Source organism: Bufo bufo, chromosome 4 (genome assembly GCF_905171765.1).
Source record: "Bufo bufo chromosome 4, aBufBuf1.1, whole genome shotgun sequence".
In the NCBI taxonomy this organism is placed as follows: domain Eukaryota; kingdom Metazoa; phylum Chordata; class Amphibia; order Anura; family Bufonidae; genus Bufo; species Bufo bufo.
In genome coordinates this window covers 455,434,534-455,452,884 of record NC_053392.1, presented here as the reverse complement: position 1 = coordinate 455,452,884, position 18,351 = coordinate 455,434,534, and the positions used below count along the sequence as shown (strand labels likewise).

General features: G+C 43.4%; 1 protein-coding gene across 1 annotated transcript in view; it reads left to right on the top strand.

The window, feature by feature from the left end:
* Positions 1-16,034, top strand: part of RNASET2 (ribonuclease T2) — a 243,246-nt gene extending 227,212 nt beyond the window's left edge. Inside the window, exons 9-10 of the mRNA XM_040429441.1 lie at positions 6,311-6,385; positions 15,691-16,034. Of these exons, the coding sequence (XP_040285375.1) occupies positions 6,311-6,385; positions 15,691-15,876 (261 nt within the window). The 3' untranslated portion in view covers positions 15,877-16,034. The remainder of the gene's footprint in view (positions 1-6,310; positions 6,386-15,690) is intronic.
* The last annotated feature ends 2,317 nt before the right edge of the window (positions 16,035-18,351 follow it).

Here is an 18,351-nt window from a genome sequence, read left to right as displayed (position 1 = left end):
CACAGGAGCTTACCTGTCTGGAAAAAAGTTGCAGTGCACAGGTTCGTGGAGGCAGCAGTAGCAGGCAGTCAGCACGGAATGGTGGGGGGAAAATGCCATACTCTGGGTTGTGGGAATTTTTCATCAAGCCGCCAGAGCACATCAGCATGGCCATTTGCACAATATGTGGGCAGAAGGTTAAGCGTGGCCAGGATAATATTGTTGGTACCTCAGTCCTGCGTCAACACATGCAGTGTCACCATAAAATGGCCTGGAGAAAAAATGGCGCTAATGTAGTGGTAGAGCTTGACGCAGAAACCTCTGCATCATCCAGGGGCTTGCAACTATTCTCCAACACCAAAGGCTCCACCACCTCAGCAGAAGGAAGCTGTATTTCCTTCCCATCATCTACTGGTCCTAATGCTCTTGCTCCTCCTTGTCACTCATTTCATCAGCAATCGATCACAGAGGCAATTTCATGTATGTTGAACAAAAGGTGGGCCAGTCCTTGAGCCTATCGGTGTCTACTAAAGTTCACGGCAGTGCCCATGTGTAGAGCTGTATCTACAGTTAAGGACAATATATGTCATTTATGGCCCACTGGGTAAATGTGGTTCCTGCCCAGCCACACCAGCAACTTGGCCAGGTGACTGCATTGCCGCCTCCATGTTCTCAAGCTGTGGGTCCTGCGCCACTGTCCTCCTCTGCTTCCTTATCCTCCACCTTTTCCTCAGCCTCCACTGCAGGCATAATTCGGAGTGCTCTCCAGCATACCACCTGTATAGAGCATGGCGATGTCATGCTGTTCTGCCCCTGGTTTTCCTGGAAAAACTGAGTCACACCGTTGAGGAACTGCTCCACGTCCTTCAAGAGGAAATCCAATCTTGGCTGTCTTCTCGCCAACTTAAGATTGGAAACATGGTCACCGACAACGGGAAGAATATCATGTCGGCACTACATTAATAAGGGCTGACCCATGCTCCCTGCATGGCACACATCTTTAATCTGGTTGTAAAGCGGTTCCTGAAGTCTTCCATCCAACTGCAAGACATTCTGAAAATGGCTAGGAAACTGTGCATGTACTTCAGCCACTCTTACACTGCAAAACACGCCCTCTTTGAGCTGCGACATTTCCGCCTATTGGAACTTCACCCTCCACATGTTGAAATGACTATATGAGCAGAGGAAGGCTGTAAAAGATTTCTTGATGATGAATGTGGACAGGAGCACTCCCCTGTGTAACTTTGATGCTAGTCAGTGGCAGCTCATCCGTGACACCTGCCGTTTGCTCAGGCTTTTTGAGGAGACCACTTTATTTGTCAGTCGCCAGGACAGGACTATGCGACAAACGACGTCATTCCACTCCTTCATGACCTTGACCAGATGCTAATAAATCTATCTGGCCAGGGGACAGGAGATGTGGCACCTACATCTCACGGCCACCTGAGCCCTCTGGGGGCTGAACTGGAGGAGGAGGACATTCACGCACAAGCCATGTATACAGAAATGGGTATTTTCTCTGCACAAGTGACAGGAGCAGGTGGAAGTATTGGGCGATGAGGAAGACCAGTCAGATGACCCTGACACACCATGGTAGTATGCAGTGGAGATGGCAGGGAGGCCTTCCCAGTCCCTTACGCAAATGGCCAGATGCATGCTGAGTTGCTTGTGTAGTGACAGCCGTATTATCACCATTCGGCAGAGGGATGACTACTAGCTCTCTACCATGTTAGACCCTTGCTACTGCTCCAAAATGGGGGCCTTTTTTTCCACCTGCTATGTAGTCAGTTGTCCGCTGCCTATGTGCTCCATCACCCATCCTCACGAAGGTCTGATCAGGGGGCCCTCTGCGCTAACGTTCCACTACCATGGCTACTGGAGGGGGTTGTGGGAGCAGGAGCAGCACCAGTTCCATCAGCAGAAACTTAAGTCTGGAGTCTCTAATGATCAGTTTTCTTCACTGCCTACTGAAGAAACCACCCACCATCAGCAAGACATGGAGCAGAACCTGAACCAGTAGGTGGTGGCATACCTAGACTTTACCCTGCTATCCGAAATCCAAGATACCCTGGACTACTGGGCATCCAAACTTGATTTGTTTCCGCAACTGGCCAAGTTTTCCCTGGACAAGCTTTCCTGCCTGGCCAGTATTCTGTCATCAGAGCGGATGTTTAGTGCGGCTGGGGGCATAGTTACCCCAAGGATAACTCGCCTTTCCACCCAAAATTTGGAGAGACTGACCTTTTGTGAAGATGAATCAGCCGAGGATCTGCCAGGATTTCCACACGCCAGTGCCTGATGCATCAGACTACATCATTCTGTGTGCCACACAAAAGCTTTATGAAAACCCATTTCTTCTGGCCACCGGCTTCACCCACTATTCTGATGCTGCCACTGCCTGATGCCACACACGTGCTGCCTCTGCTGCCATGTTCTCCTACCACCCACTATCTAGTGCTGTTACTTCCACCCCTATTGTTCCCCCCCCCCACCCTGTGACTGGGCCACTGTGTTGACTCCTCATGCGTTTTCCACCCTCCCCATAATGTAACTGGTCCACTGTCTTGACTCCTCATATGGTTGCCACCCCCCATCCCCATACTTTATCTGGGCCACTATGTTGTACCCTCATGTTTTTTTGCTACCCTCACCATTCTGTAACTGGGCCACTGTGTCTCCTCATGTGTTTGCCACCCTCACCACTTTGTGACTTACCACTGTGTTGACTCCTCATGCATTTGCCACCCTCACCACTCTATGACTGGCAGGAGATCGGTGAGACTGGCAACAGGTGGTTTGATCTGACATGTTTTCCGTTTGGATCAAATAATGTCTTTGTTGTTTCTGGTGCTTGCCACACCTTCTTTCCCCAGGTGTGGCTACTATGGTCATTTAACCTTCTCTATTTATTATTGTCTCTCCCACTATGCTATGTGGTTTATAGCTTCTGTTAGAGTTGTGGATAGCTGGTGTGTGGATCTCGGCTGAGTTCCTGGTGCTGCCATAGCCATTTGAAGTTGTGTTTTCTTTCCCTTTTGTATTTTGTTTGGGTTATTTTGTGTGTTGCATTTACCTGTCATTTGTATTAAGGCCTGAGGGAGACTCCTTTTTGTCCTTCCTTTTAGAGGAACAGGTTGTCTCAGTCCTGACATTAGTATCAGGGTCCTATAGGGTGAGTTAGGACACTAGGTATTCCTGTGTATGAACTCACCTACCTCTGGGGTCTGTTCATACTGGTAGTTAGTCAGGACTTTGATTAGGGTTTTACTAGGAGGTGTCCATCTCCTTTCCCTAGTTTCCAGGCCTTATTCCCTCACCCCATTCCCTCCTATGTTCTGTGTGGTGTTTCTCCCCTACACCCGAACGTGACAAGTGACCTGGCCACTGTGTTAACTCCTTATGTGTTTGCCACCCTCACCACTCCGTGACTGACCACTATGTTTACTCCTCATGCGTTTGCCACCCTCACCACTCTGTTACTGACCACGATGTTGACTTTGTGTCAACACAAACTTACTACTGTCCACTCGGTCATGGGGGCACTACTTCTTTCAGCATGTAACAGGACAGGTTCTGTAGAAATCTATGTGGAATCAGCTGACAATGGTGTAAAAGGAGTGTGCTTCTTCACGCTATAGTAGAATCTTGGGCCAGTGCACGATTCTTTATACCAGACGCTAACATTGATCTGTAAGACTCAGTTCACACCTGAGTTATTTGGTCAGTTTTAGCCCCGTAACTGACTAAATAATTGAGGTATGAAGCGATTCTAACAGTGACGCCTGTCAACTGCAGGTCATACAGACGCAAAGTAATTTCATTACCACAGTGGACTACCTATGCATGTTTCTGCAATGCACAGAGTTCTATACCAATATACAGGCTCTCTGCAGGCTGGAAATAGCTGTTTTTAATGTAATTCGTCACAAATGAATTCAGATTGAATTAAATCTTTTTGGAAAATTCAGCGAAGCGTCCGAATCAAATTTTTGAAAAGTTCACTCATCGCTAGAAAGGACTCATGAGCGCATGCACAGCTGTCCTGACAATGTATTTCAATACAGCTTTGAATGCTGACATCAGGGGAATGGGGGGGCAGTAGGAAGATAAAAAATAGTGATCTGGACTCCTTATCTGCAGTACTACGCATGTATTACTGTAGATAATGGTCCAAAATCAGGGTGACAGATTCTGTTTAAAGGGATTCTGTCACCTGCTTTTACCATTTTAAGCTGGCACCATCGCTATGTTGACTAAAGTACCTTATTTCCAGCAGTCTTCTTTTTACTTTATTTCGTTTTGTAGTTTTGATATAAAAGTGCTTTTTCTGTTATGCTAATTAGGGTCCAAGGTGCCCAGAGGGGCGTTTTTTTCACTCTCCGGAGCCCAGTGACGCCCCCCTGCAGTGCCCAAGAACGCCTCCTGATCCTCAAATAACCTCCCACATCCCCGGCAAACTGTTCCGCCCCCTCCCCACGTCATAGTCTACCTTATAGAAATGCCCCGTCCTTCTTCCTGTCTGCAGCCAGAAAACTCGCGCAGGCGCAGTACTGCCAGCGGCCTGTGCCTGCGCAATCATCAACCTCCTGAGGGCAACAGCCTCAAAAGTCTCACTGGGCATGCGCCGAGCCCAGTGATGTGACCTGAGCGCTGTTGCCCTCAGGACGTTGATGATCGCGCAGGCCGCTGGCAGTACTGCGCCTGCGCGAGTTTTCTGGCCGCAGACAGGAAGAAGGACGGGGCATTTCTATAAGGTAGACTATGACGTGGGGAGGGGGCGGAACCGTTTGCCGGGGCTGTGGGAGGTTATTTAAGGATCACTGGGCTCCGGAGAGTGAAAAAAACGCCCCTCTGCGCACCTTGGACCCTAATTAGCATAACAGAAAAAGCGCTTTTATATCAAAACTACAAAACGAAATAAAGTAAAAAGAAGACTGCTGGAAATAAGGTACTCTAGTCAACATAGCGATGGTGACAGCTTAAAATGGTAAAAGCAGGTGACAGAATCCCTTTAAGACACTCAGTATCCTTCTAGGTATCTATAAACTGGCTACAAGTAGCCGTTATAAAGGTGCCTAGGCTTGAAAATAACTGATTATTTCCCAGTACTTACTAAGGAATAAGCGTTACATTGAAGTTAGTACATTGTTCGAGTGTTTGCATGTGTTTAACAGCAAAGAGAGCACTCACACACAATGTAACTGCCAGTAAAACTGTGAATGCACTGCTGCTGGGAGTATCTGTAGCAGGGACAATTTAAATAATACTAGTGGGTGTAACATCAAAGTGCCTACAGAATAGTGTATTATAATTAGCGATCAGCCTCGTCTTTACAATTGGGTTCATGTATTATACACATATTGTGAATGATTTAAATGCAAATTTGGTATGTTGACCAGATTTACCTTTGCCCCTGCTATGTGTTTTGCCACCAATGTGTGCCGTATGTACAAAAGATTGTGTTCAAACAGCATGCAGTAATTTGGACCTGAGGAAGGAGTCGGTAAGGCTATGAAATGTGTAGTCCGCATTTTACATCTAGTGACCTAGCTATTTTATCACGCCTATTTTTGTTTTATGTTTAGATTACAAAATATATCCTTAGATTGGGATACCTTGACAGCACCATCACAGACATTTTTTACTATTACTTCTTCGAACTGAGCAAAGATGTGTCAGAGTTCAGCTCATGTAAATGTCCAGCATTATTACCTGTCCTGCACATTTTGGGGAACATTTACTAATAGTAAGAACAAAATGTGTGACATTTCCACCTCCACACCACTTTTCAGATGTGGCGAGAAAAGGGGGAGTGCCATGGGCAGGGAGCAGGCAGTGCCACAGGCCCGCAACATTTATTATGTTCACGCCAGTTTCTTGGATCAAAGAAAGACTTAAATTTACGTCTGCCATAGATTTCGATTAAGAGTAATGCATTTCTAATATGTACAACTAAGGGCTCATGCACACGAACGTAAGTATTTTGCGGTCTGCAAAAAATATGGACAATGTCTGTATGACTTCCATATTGCATCCTTTTTTTTTTGGGGGGGGGATCTATTGTAAGACTGCCTATACTTGTCCACAAAATGGACAAGAATAGGACATGTTCTTTCTTTTTTGTGGAACGGCCATACTGACATACGGAAAAGGAATGCACACAAAGTCCTTTCTGTTTGTTTGCACACCCATTGAAGGGCCACAAAAAAAAAAAAATGGAATGGACACAGAAAAAAAAAAAACATTTGTGTGCATGAGCCCTAAGACAACAGCACAGAAAAGAAAAAAAAAATCTAAAATGTATAAAAAAAAAATATATTTTTATTTTTAGGTAAAAGAGATCAAAGATGCAATTTTGAATACATATGGCATTGTACCAAAAATTCAGTGTCTTCCTCCACACCCGGTAATGGATTTATCATTTTGGTATAAATAATTGTGGCAGTATTTTCAGATTTACAGTGGGGAACAGAAGTATTTGAACACTCTGCGATTTTGCAAGTTCTCCTACTTAGAAATCATGGAGGGGTCTGAAATTCACATTGTAGGTGCATTCCCACTCTGAGAGACAGAATAAAAGAAAAAATTTAGGAAATCACATTGTATGATTTTTAAAGAATTTATTTGTCTTGCACTGCTGAACATAAGTATTTGAACACCTGAGAAACAACAAGAATTCTGGCTCTCAAAGACCTGTTACTGTGCCTTTTAAAAAGTCCACCTCTACTACACTCATTAATCTAACTTAGTAGCACCTGTCTGAGCTCTTTAAAGACGCCTGTCCACCCCACAGTCAGTCAGACACCAACTACTACCATGGTCAAGACCAAAGAGCTGTCAAAAGACACCAGAGACAAAATTGTGGACGGGGCAATTGCCAAGCAGCTTGGTGAAAATAGATCAACTGTTGGAGCAATTGTTAGAAAATGGAAAAGGTTAAAGATGACTGTCAGTCTCCCTCGGACTGGGGCTCCATGCAAGATCTCACCTCGTGGGGTATCACTGATGATAAGAAAGGTGAGGAATCAGCCCAGAACTATAAGGGAGGAGCTGGTCAATGACATGAAGAGAGCTGGGATCACAGTTTCAAAGGTCACTGTCGGTAGAACACTAGGCAGTCATGGTTTCAAATCATGCATTGCACGGAAGGTTCCCCTGCTCAAGTCATGATATCGCTGTTTGCTCCTTTGTCTCGTTCTCACAACCGAAAACGACCGCGAGAATTACAATCGGGAAATCCTTGGTGTAGTGTGCGTCGATGTGTGCACAATTCCTCCAAAATAACATCATAGAGACGTTCTCAAGTAGGATCCAATAGTGTGCCTGCTTCCAACAGCTAGGCGAGGTTTATTTATACTAGAAGATGGAAGGTGGTCTTACAATCATGACCAATGGGGAGACAGGTTATGGTAAGAAGTGATTGGCTGGATGGCGGTCTTACAATCATGACCAATGGGGAGACAGGTTATGGTATGAAGTGATTGGCTGGCGAAGATGTGAATGATCGCACGAACTTATGTTCACGGGTTCGCACACTTATTTGCGCCCTTTACGTTCCCCATCCCTCCCGCCTCAGCCGGTGCCATGACACTGGTATCCTGCAGTAATACCAGGCCGGGCACAAATCAGCTACAGGTTGGGGCGACCAGACCATCGTGCGAAAGTTTCTGCGCGATACGAACGCGAACGAATCTGCGCATCTCCATAGGATAGATGGCGACCATATGGCAAACAAAAATTTTTCCACAACAGTTCCCCACTTTTTCGCCATATGTCGTCATTTCAGCGGCTCCCTAACACTACAATCACTCAAACCAGACCTCTAAAGGGATGAACTAACAAGAAGAACCTGGCCTATCATTCTTGGGCCTCTTTGGTTGCTTGACCGCGACGTCCGGCAAGGGTGGTGACAGTGAAAAGTCTCTAATAAAGAAAGGCCTTCAAAAGGAAGGGTGATTCTCCATGACGGTTCCTTAAAATGTGGTGGTCTTCTTGGGTTGGTCCTCCTGGAGTAAGAATCCGGTTGCTCCGGGCGATGGTTCTCTGCGATCATAACGTGGTCCTCTGAACGGCTCCTCACGACTCGATTCATCAAGCAGCAGGTGTCACGGCTGAAGATGGGGGAAACCCTCAGCCGTGTGCCGGAGGATGATGGTCGCTGCTTGACCAGGACGAACAGGATTAGGGAGCAGGTCACCTCCTAACAGCGTCCCTAACCTGACCCTAACTCCTACCTGCATGGGCCGACCTTGAAGGTAGGAGGACCCATGCGCAGGAACCTCGGATCCCTACTCGCCCTCCGCCGGTCCCTAGGCTAGGAGTCAGAGTAAGACATCCTGTTCCTTCTGGATCCGGAGGAACAGGAGTCTCACTGGCCAAGCTGCAAGCAAGGGGAACAAGTGCAACCTGTGGCAGTGGCAGGTACTTGCCACAAACATCACACTGACCTGCCACAGACAACCAAGCCTGGAACCCATGTGGGTGTACTGCCCACAAACAGCAGGACTCAGCACACAAACATACAACACACGGGAACCCTGGACCACAGGTGCAAAAAACAACATAAAGCAAACACATCTTCAGACACCAAAGGACATATATAAGCTTATGACCAGAAGGTTGGCCCCCACTGGCAGTTGGTAAGTAACCAGGAGGATGTCTACAGCCAGCATGGCTGAAACACCCTCTCTGGCTACTGCCTACAACTGAGGCTTTATAGGGCCAAGAGGCCACACCCAACAGTCAGACACACCCCGTGACTCAGACACACAGAAAGGGAGTTAACCCTTCCAATACCACAGAAGGGAAAACATAACTAAAAGGGGAAGTGTCAAAACTACAAACACACTGTGGCTGTTGCCGCAGGCAACGACATGGGTGGCAAGCGTGTCCTGGGAGTCAGCCCGAAGGCCGGGACACTGCCACCACATGTACACATACAACCAAACGTTGCCACGGGCAACCACAGTGAAGGGAAGATGTCAGTGCACACCACACACAAAACAGAGTGCACACAGACATACAAAAGTGCATACAAACGTGCACATAACTCACACACCTAACAAAAGGTTGCTAGGTGTGACCGCATGCCAGGGCAGCAAGCTACCTAGCGACGCTCAGGCTGCTCTGCTGCTAAAAACACTGGTTGCCCGCGGCAACCACAAGTGAGGCCACAGACAAGCGGCCCTCACCCGTGGTTGAACGCCCATACAAAACCGCAGGCAACCGCATGCGGTAAAGGAGTCACGGTCATGGGCATGGCCGTGACAGCAGGTCATTCTCACCGCCACATAGAAAAGAAATAGAAAGCACAGCAGTAACAGGACATACACTCCTATTTCCTTAAGCCACGATCCTATAGAAAACAACATATCACTAAAGCCCCCCAGACCTTTAAAGGGGTTCCAACTAGTGTTGAGCGCGAATATTCGAATATCGAATTTTTTTGGTGAATATCGCCACTTCGATAATTCGCGAATATTTTGAATATATAGTGCTATAAATTCGATATTTCGAATATTCTTTTTTTTTATTTTTATTGTTATATTTTTTTCTTTCCCACTTCCCAAAAGTAGTTCTTACCCGTCCTTATGATTCCTGGCTGCTCCAGTCAGTGCCCGTTGCCGCTTCTGACTACTTCCGTGCTCATGGAGTGTCCCCATCACCATGGGAACGTCTCCATACTAGAATGTACTGTCGGATTTGAGAATTACGTTGAAATCGCAATTCGATTAATTCAAGTTAAGATAATCGAATTTCGATTTCAACTTAGCACTGCTATATTTCATATTCGTTAATTCTAGCCTAATATGGAATATAGCAGTGCTAAGTTGAAATCGCAATTCGATTATTATAACTTGAATTAATCGAATTGCTATTTCAACTTGGACCTGGTTTACTATGGTTGGCTTGGTAGAATTAGCGAATATGACGAATGTATTCGTCATATTCCTCAAAACGAAGATAACGAAGTATTCTCCATCTTCGTTTTAGCTCCATATTCGCCAACTTCGCTAATTCTAGCAATCAAATAGGAAAGTTGACTATAGAGACAGCTAAGTTTAATTCGCTATGCGATTATTTTAGCAATTCGATTAATTCAAGTTATAATAATCGAATTGCGATTTCAACTTAGCACTGCTATATTCCATATTCGCCGAATATGGAATATAGCAGTGCTAAGTTGAAATCGCAATTCGATTATTATAACTTGAATTAATCGAATTGCTATTTCAACTTGGACCTGGTTTACTATGGTTGGCTTGGTAGAATTAGCGAATATGACGAATGTATTCGTCATATTCCTCAAAACGAAGATAACAAAGTATTCTACATCTTCGTTTTAGCTACCTATTCGTCAACTTCGCTAATTCTAGCAATCAAATAGGAAGGTTGACTATAGAGACAGCTGTTTAATTCGCTATGCGATTATATTACTTAGCTTTTTTTTTTTTGATAAATATAATCATTATAATAATCAAGTGTTTAACTATTCATTTTTTTTTTTTTAAAAGCAAAGTAATATAATCGCATAGCGAATTAAACTTAACTGTCTCTATAGTCAACTTTCCTATTTGATTGCTAGAATTAGCAAAGTTGACGAATAGGTAGCTAAAACGAAGATGGAGAATACTTCGTTATCTTCATTTTGAGGAATATGACGAATACATTCGTCATATTCGCTAATTCTGGATATCAAACCAATAGGAAAGTAGCCTTAAGTTAAAATCGCAATACACGATTATTTAAATCGCATAATAATCGCGATAACTAGAATAATGACGAATATTCAATTTCGACGAATATGAAACAAATATTCTATCGAATATTCGCGAATTTCGTCGAAATCGAATATGGCACCTGCCGCTCATCACTAGTTCCAACCTTCATCTGCAATCACACGTCCTTGCCCTTGTAACGCCTTAACTCTATCTAGATGGGCCTGAACCTTGTCACCAGTATCTTCCACCAAGGTGCAGCAGTCCTCCCCTATGAATTCACAGAAACCCCCCTTTTCAGCTAAAAGAGAGCCATATTCTCCTGGAGAAGAGTTTTTAATTGTCGCTGTTCGGAGGAGACTTCTCTCATGGCTTCGACTGTCTCGTTTAACATCTCATCCACTATGGTAGAATTTTATTTCAGCCGCTTCATAAGTTCTATACCCCATCCGGTCCATGCCGGAAACCATGCCCAAGCTTGGTCCCCTGCAGAGAACAGCTCCCTCCTAGTCCTTCTTCCCATACTCACCCTCCTTTGCACCATCAGATCCTCGTGACCATCAGCAATGTAGGAGGTGGGGACTAACCTGACTAAGGAGCATGACCCTCTAGCATTCGTGGGAATGACTCTGTAAGTAGACTGCCCACACAAGTAGTAATAGGGCCCAGTTAGAGAGACACAAAGGTCATTAGGGTTCCGGTTACAGGAGTTGAGCAACAGCTGGATGGATAAAGGGATTGCTGCACCGTCCTCAATGTCACAGTTAGCTACCTAACTGTGCTCGCCAACTGATATCGCCGTTTGCTCCTTTATCTCGTTCTCACAACCAAAAACGACTGCCAGAAGTACAATTGGAAAATCCTTGGTGTAGTTTGCGTCGACGAGTGCGCAATTCCTCCAAAAGAAGATGGAAGGCGGTCTTACAATCATGACCAATGGGGAGACAGGTTATGGTATGAAGTGATTGGCTGGAAGGCGGTCTTACAATCATGATCAATGGGGAGACAGGTTATGGTATGAAGTGATTGGCTGGCGAAGATGTGAATGATCGCGCAAACTTATGTTCACTTATTCGCGCCCTTTCCGTTGCCGCGCTTATCCTTGTGGATGAAGAAACCTTTGTTCGACGGTCCCCATCCCTCCCGCCTCAGCCGGCGCAATTACACTGGTATCCTGCAGTAATACCAGGCCGGGCACAAATCAGCTACAGGTCGGGATGACCAGACCATCGTGCGAAAGTTTATGCGCGATACCAATGCGAACAAATCTGCGCATCTCCATTGGATAGATGGCGACCATACAGCGAACAAAAATTTTTCCACAACAGTCATCACATGTCCAGGCCTGTCTGAAGTTTGCCAATAACCTTCTGGATGATGCATATTATGCATGGGAGAATGTCATGTGGTCAGATGTGACCAAAGTAGAACATTTTGGTCTAAACTTCACTCGTCGTGTTTAGGGGAAAAAGAAGGATAAGTTGCATCCCAAGAACACCATCCCTACTGTGAAGCATGGTGGTGGTAATATCATGCTTTGGGGGTGCTTTTCTGCGAAGGGGACAGGACGACTGCATTGTATTAAGAAGAGGATGAATTGGGCCATTTTATGTGAGATTTTGAGCAACAACCTCCTTCCCTCAGTCAGAGCATTGAAGATGGGTTGTGGCTGGGTCCTTCAACATGACAACGACCCGAAGCACACAGCCAGCATAACCAAGGAGTGGTTCCGTAAGAAGCATATCAAGGTTCTGGAGTGACATAGCCAGTCTCCAGACCTAAATCCAATAGAACATCTTTGGAGGGAGCTGAAACTCTGTGTTGCTCAGCGACAGCCCCGAAACCTGACAGATCTAGAGGAGATCTGTGTAGCGGAGTGGGCCAAAATCCCTGTTGCAGTGTGTGCAAACCTGGTCAAGAACTACAGGAAACGTTTGACCTCTGTAATTGCAAACAAAGCCTTCTGTACCAAATATTAACACAGATTTTCTCAGGTGTTCAAATACTTATGTTCAGCAGTGCAAGACAAATAAATTCTTTAAAAATCATACAATGTGATTTCCTTAATTTTTTTATTAAATTCTGTTTCTCAGAGTGGGAATGCACCTACAATGTGAATTTCAGACCCCTCCATGATTTATAAGTGGGAGAACTTGCAAAATCGCAGGGTGTTCAAATACTTTTTTTTTAAGTTTCCCCTACTTTTAAATTAAATACATGTATGCATGTACTATTTTTGTTGCACTAAATATACTACTACTAAAAGTTTTTTTTTTTTTTATATGGATAAGTGCTCCAGTTTTGTTATATGCAGCACTGACTGATACCCAGTTAGGGCTCATGCACACGACCGTATGTATTTTGCAGTTCGCAAAAAAAAAAAAGATCCGCAAAAAATACGGATGACGTCCGTGTGCATCCCGTGTTTTGCGGAACAGGACATGTTCTATTTTTTTGCCTAACGGAAATACGGACATACGATAATGGAATGCACACAGAGCAACTTTCATTTTTTTTGCGGACCTATTGAAATGAATGGTTCCGCATATGGGCAGCAAAAAAACCCGGAACGGACACTGAAAGAAAATACGTTTGTGTGCATGAGCCCTAACTCAGAACTAAAGGCATTTTATGGGAATGCACATTGATGGCCTATCCTACATATGTGCTATCTGTACGAACAGTGGCGCTACTCTATTTGAATATCACGTCATGCTGGTGTTCTGATACTAAATTCTTTAGAACAGTGGACTAATAATATAGCATGCTAGTACTCAAATGAAGTAGTGGTCTGCTTGTACAATTGACATTTGCTACATCTGTGAACTATAGGCCATTCTTGGAAAACTAAGTGTAAAATATGTGCAACTATCAGAATTGTGCAGCTACCAGGGTTGTCTCATCTCAGACAATGGGGTCATATTGCTAGGATGTCTATATCGAGAATGGCTCCCCGAAAGTGGTGGAGGGCGTACAAAGACGATCCAGCTGTGGTTTATACAGGGTTACTTTCAGTTGGACACAGGCCCCAGAGTGGTCTGTAGTAAGTCTGCATTCTAAGAGGCACAGGATAGAATTCATATGGGAGAAGATCTGCTCCCACAAATACGTTGACCCAAAGACTGCAATCTTCTTCAAACTGTCAAATTTCTCTGAAAGTGATGTCCATAAAAGTTTTCAAGTGATGTGTGCAGCATGTCATTGCTCCTAACGGATCAATATATGGGGGACATGCCAACCATTCACTTACTGACAGTGGTGGGGGACAGCAACCGTCACTTAGTCATTTTACCTAACACAGGGCTGCCCTCCCTGTTGGTAAGTGCATTGTAGGTGATGGGGGAAGTGGGGGTTCCTCATATCCTGGTGCTCCATACACTGATCACCCCCCACCAGTAAAATCAATCAGAGCTTATCTCCCCCAATGCACCAATGACATCCATATCTCAACCCCCCAAATAGAGTAATCACATGCAGACTCACCATCTCCACACCCATGTCAGAAGCTTGCCCATTCCCCATTATGGACACTGCTCATTTTGCAGGAGCGCACAGCATTATACTGATTTATAATGCTGTGTGTCTCTGCATGACTTGTATCTACTGAATTATACTGACATAATGCCATCAGTATAATTCTGTAGAAGTAAGGTCATGCAGAGGCACACAGCTGTGTCCATAACAGGGAATCGCGCTCACACACGGAGCGTGACTTCTGCACATGACACACTTGTCTGAAAGAGCCCTTAGGCCCCTTTCACACGAGCGAGTTTTCCGCGCAGGTGCAATGCGTGACGTGAACGCATTGCACCCGCACTGAATCCGGACCCATTCATTTCTATGGGGCTGTGCACACGAGCGGTGATTTTCACGCATCACTTGTGTGTTGCGTGAAAATCGCAGCATGTTCTATATTCTTCGTTTTTCACGCAATGCAGGCCCCATAGAAGTGAATGGGGCTGCGTGAAAATCGCAAGCATCCGCAAGCAAGTGCGGATGCGGTGCGATTTTCACTCACGGTTGCTAGGAGACGATCGGGATGGGGACCCGATCATTATTATTTTCCCTTATAACATGGTTATAAGGGAAAATAATAACATTCTTAATACAGAATGCATAGTACAATAGGGCTGGAGGGGTTAAAAATAAATAAATAATATAACTCCCCTTAATCCACTTGATCGCGCAGCCCGGCTTCTCTTCTATCTTCATCTTTGCTGTGCACAGGAAAAGGACCTTTGATGACGTCACTGTGCTCATCACATAGTGCGTCACATGAACCATCACCATGGTAAAAGATTGTGTGATGGACCATGTGATGAGCGCAGTGACATCATCAAAGGTCCTATTCCTCAAAGAAGACAGAAGAGAAGCCGGGCTGCGCGATCAAGTGGATTAAGGTGAGTTATATTTTTATTTAATTATTTTTTTTTTAACCTCTCCAGCCCTATTGTACTATGCATTCTGTATTAAGAATGCTATTATTTTCCCTTATAACCATGTTATAAGGGAAAATAATACAATCTACACAACACCTAACCCAAACCCGAACTTCTGTGAAGAAGTTCGGGTCTGGGTACCAAACATGCCGATTTTTCTCATGCGCATGCAAAACGCATTACAATGTTTTGCACCCGCGCGGAAAAAACGCAAACATGGAACGCAATCGTAGTGAAAACTGACTTGTTTTAGTGTCAAAATCGCACCATTTTCCCTGAACGCACCCTGAACGCATCCGGCCCCAATCCGCAACGCCCGTGTGAAAGGGGCCTTAGAGTTATTGAAATATGAATCAAAAATGTGTTCTAAGCTGAATATATAGAAAAGTACAGCACTCTGTTGGCTTATGCATCATGGGCCTATATTCTCCATAAGACTAGAAACGCCATGTCCCTAGAGGAGCAGAGCAATACAATATATGCATAAAAAACACAAATTATAGAACCCTTCTGCTTGAATAACTTGATTAATAAAGCTGTAATTGTCCTTTTAGAGTGAAGACTTCCAAACTCTTGGACAAATTGAACTATGTTTCACAAAGGATTTTAAGATGGAAAACTGTACAGCAACTGAAGAGATTCAAGGCACCCCACAAATGAAATTAGAATCATATTATATAGCATTACATGTCTGTGATGACCTCTTGAGTGTTTTTTATCCACCTGTAGACTTATCATAGAATGCTAGACAGCAATATTTAAATATTTTCTTGCTTTAGCTTCTTTTGACTACGAAATCTGTTCTAAATGCTACTTGCTATAGAAATTGCTAATATTACTTTGCATTATTTTGATCTAGTTTATTGATCAATTAATTAAAATAAACTTACTTTTGAATATCAAATTTTTTCTATTTTCTTCTACACCTTTAGGTTTTTCAGTTTTTTTAATTGTTTTATTGAGAAAAGAAAACTTGTCTCAATGAGATGTACAAAAAGAAGCATACATACAATGCATAATAGTGAACAAAAATCATCAACATTACAGTGCTTACATAAATGGACAGCAATGTCAGACTGACCCAGTGGGAAGCCAAATTAATCCCCTGGTGGGCCCTGAACTGGAAGTGGATCCCAGCACATGCATCATCTTTTTAAAGGGAATCTGACACCATGTTCTTGGACTATTATCTGCAGTACTACATGAATAGTGCTTCATATTTGGAGTCCAGATCACTTTTTTTTTATTTTCTCTGTTTCCCTGCTATCAACACTCAAAGCTGCTTTAACCCCTTCCTGATACATGATGTAATAGTACGTCATAGCAGCAGGTGACTTGCTGTGCAGTGACTGGGACTCAATGGGTGAGAATGCAGACCTGACTTCTACGGAAACTGAGGAGATCCAGCCCCAGGCTGGGTCTTCTAGGCAACCTGTTAGTGTATTACTCAGTGTAATACACTAACAGGCAATGCATTACAATACAGATGTATTGTAATGCATTTCAGAGGGGATCAAACCCCCAAAAGTTGAAGTCCCACAGTGGGACATAAATAAAGTACAAAAAGTTAAAAAAAAGTTTTAATAATATAAAATAAAGTGTCAAAAAGAAGCCCCTTTCCCATGATTTTTATAAATAAAAAAAATAAAAAACACACATTAGGTATCACCACATCCATAATGACTGGCTCTATAAATATATCACATAATATACCCTATCAGATAAACACCGTGAAAAAAAAGCCATTTTTGTCACCTTGCATCACAAAAAGTGCAACACCAAAAGGTGTACGGCCCTCAAAATGGTACCAATTAAACGGTCAACTCATCCCACAAAAAAATGAGACCCTACATAAGACAATCACCAAAAAAAAGACTATAGCTCTCCGAATATGGAGACATTAAAACATATTTTTTTGTTTCAAAAATGTTATTATTGTGTTAAAGTGAAATAAATAAAAAAATAGACATATTAGGTATTTCCGTGTCCGTAACAACCAGCTCTATAAAAAATATCACATGACCTACCCCCACAGGTGAACTCTGTAAAAATAAATAAAAACTGTGCCAAAACAACCCATTTTTTTGGTCACCTTGCCCCATAAAGTATAATAATGAATGATCAAAAAATCATATGTACCCAAATATTGTACCAATGAAAACATCCACTCTTCCTGCAGAAAACAAGTCCTCTCAACACGAGACGATTGGCAGAAAAATAAAAATAAATATGGCGTTCATAAAATAGAGACACAAAAACATATTTTTTTCAAAAATGCTTTATTATGTAAAACTGAAACAAAAGTAGATATATTTGATATCATTGCATCGTAACAACCTGCTCTATAAAAATAGCACATGATCTAACCTGTCAGATGAACATTGTAAAAAACTAAAAATGAAAACTGTGCCAGAACAGCCATTTTTTGGTTACACTGCCTCACAAAAAACATAATATAGAGCCATCAAAAATCATATGTACCCAAAAATAATACCAACAAAACTGTCACCTTATCCCGTAGTTTCAAAAATGGGGTCACTTTTTGGGAGTTTCTACTGTAGGGGTGCATCAGGGGGGATTCAAATGGGACATGATGTCTAAAAGCCAGTCCAGCGAAATCTGCCCTCCAAAAATCATACAGCGCTCCTTTTTTTCCTGCAGCCAGCAGAATGTGGGGTGTTTTTTTTTAAACTGCAGAGTATTAGATATTGAGCTTTGTTTTGCTGTTAACTATTGATGTGTTACAGGAAAAAAATTATTAAAATGGAAAATCTGCCAAAAAAGTAAAATTTAGGAATTTCATCTCCATTTTCCTTTAATTCTTGTGGATCACCTAAAGGGTTAATAAAGTTTTTAAACTCTGTTTTGAATAACTTGAGGGGTATAGTTTCTAACATGGTGTCATTTATGAGTGGTTTCTACTATGTAAGCCCCACAAAGTATCTTCAGAACTGAACAGATATAGACTGGGAAACTGAAACCTGTACATCTCATAAAGGAAACATGTTCTTGGCAATAACCAAAGACAATTACCTTTCCCAACTGGTTCAGGACCTGACTAGAGGGACGGCCATACTGGACTTAGTACTAACCAATAGACCTGACAGAACTTATGTGCAGGTTGGGGGACACTTAGGAAATAGTGACCATAAAATAATAACCTTCCAAATGTAATTAAAAAAATCGAAATTTAGCCAACTAAGAGAGGCCATAGG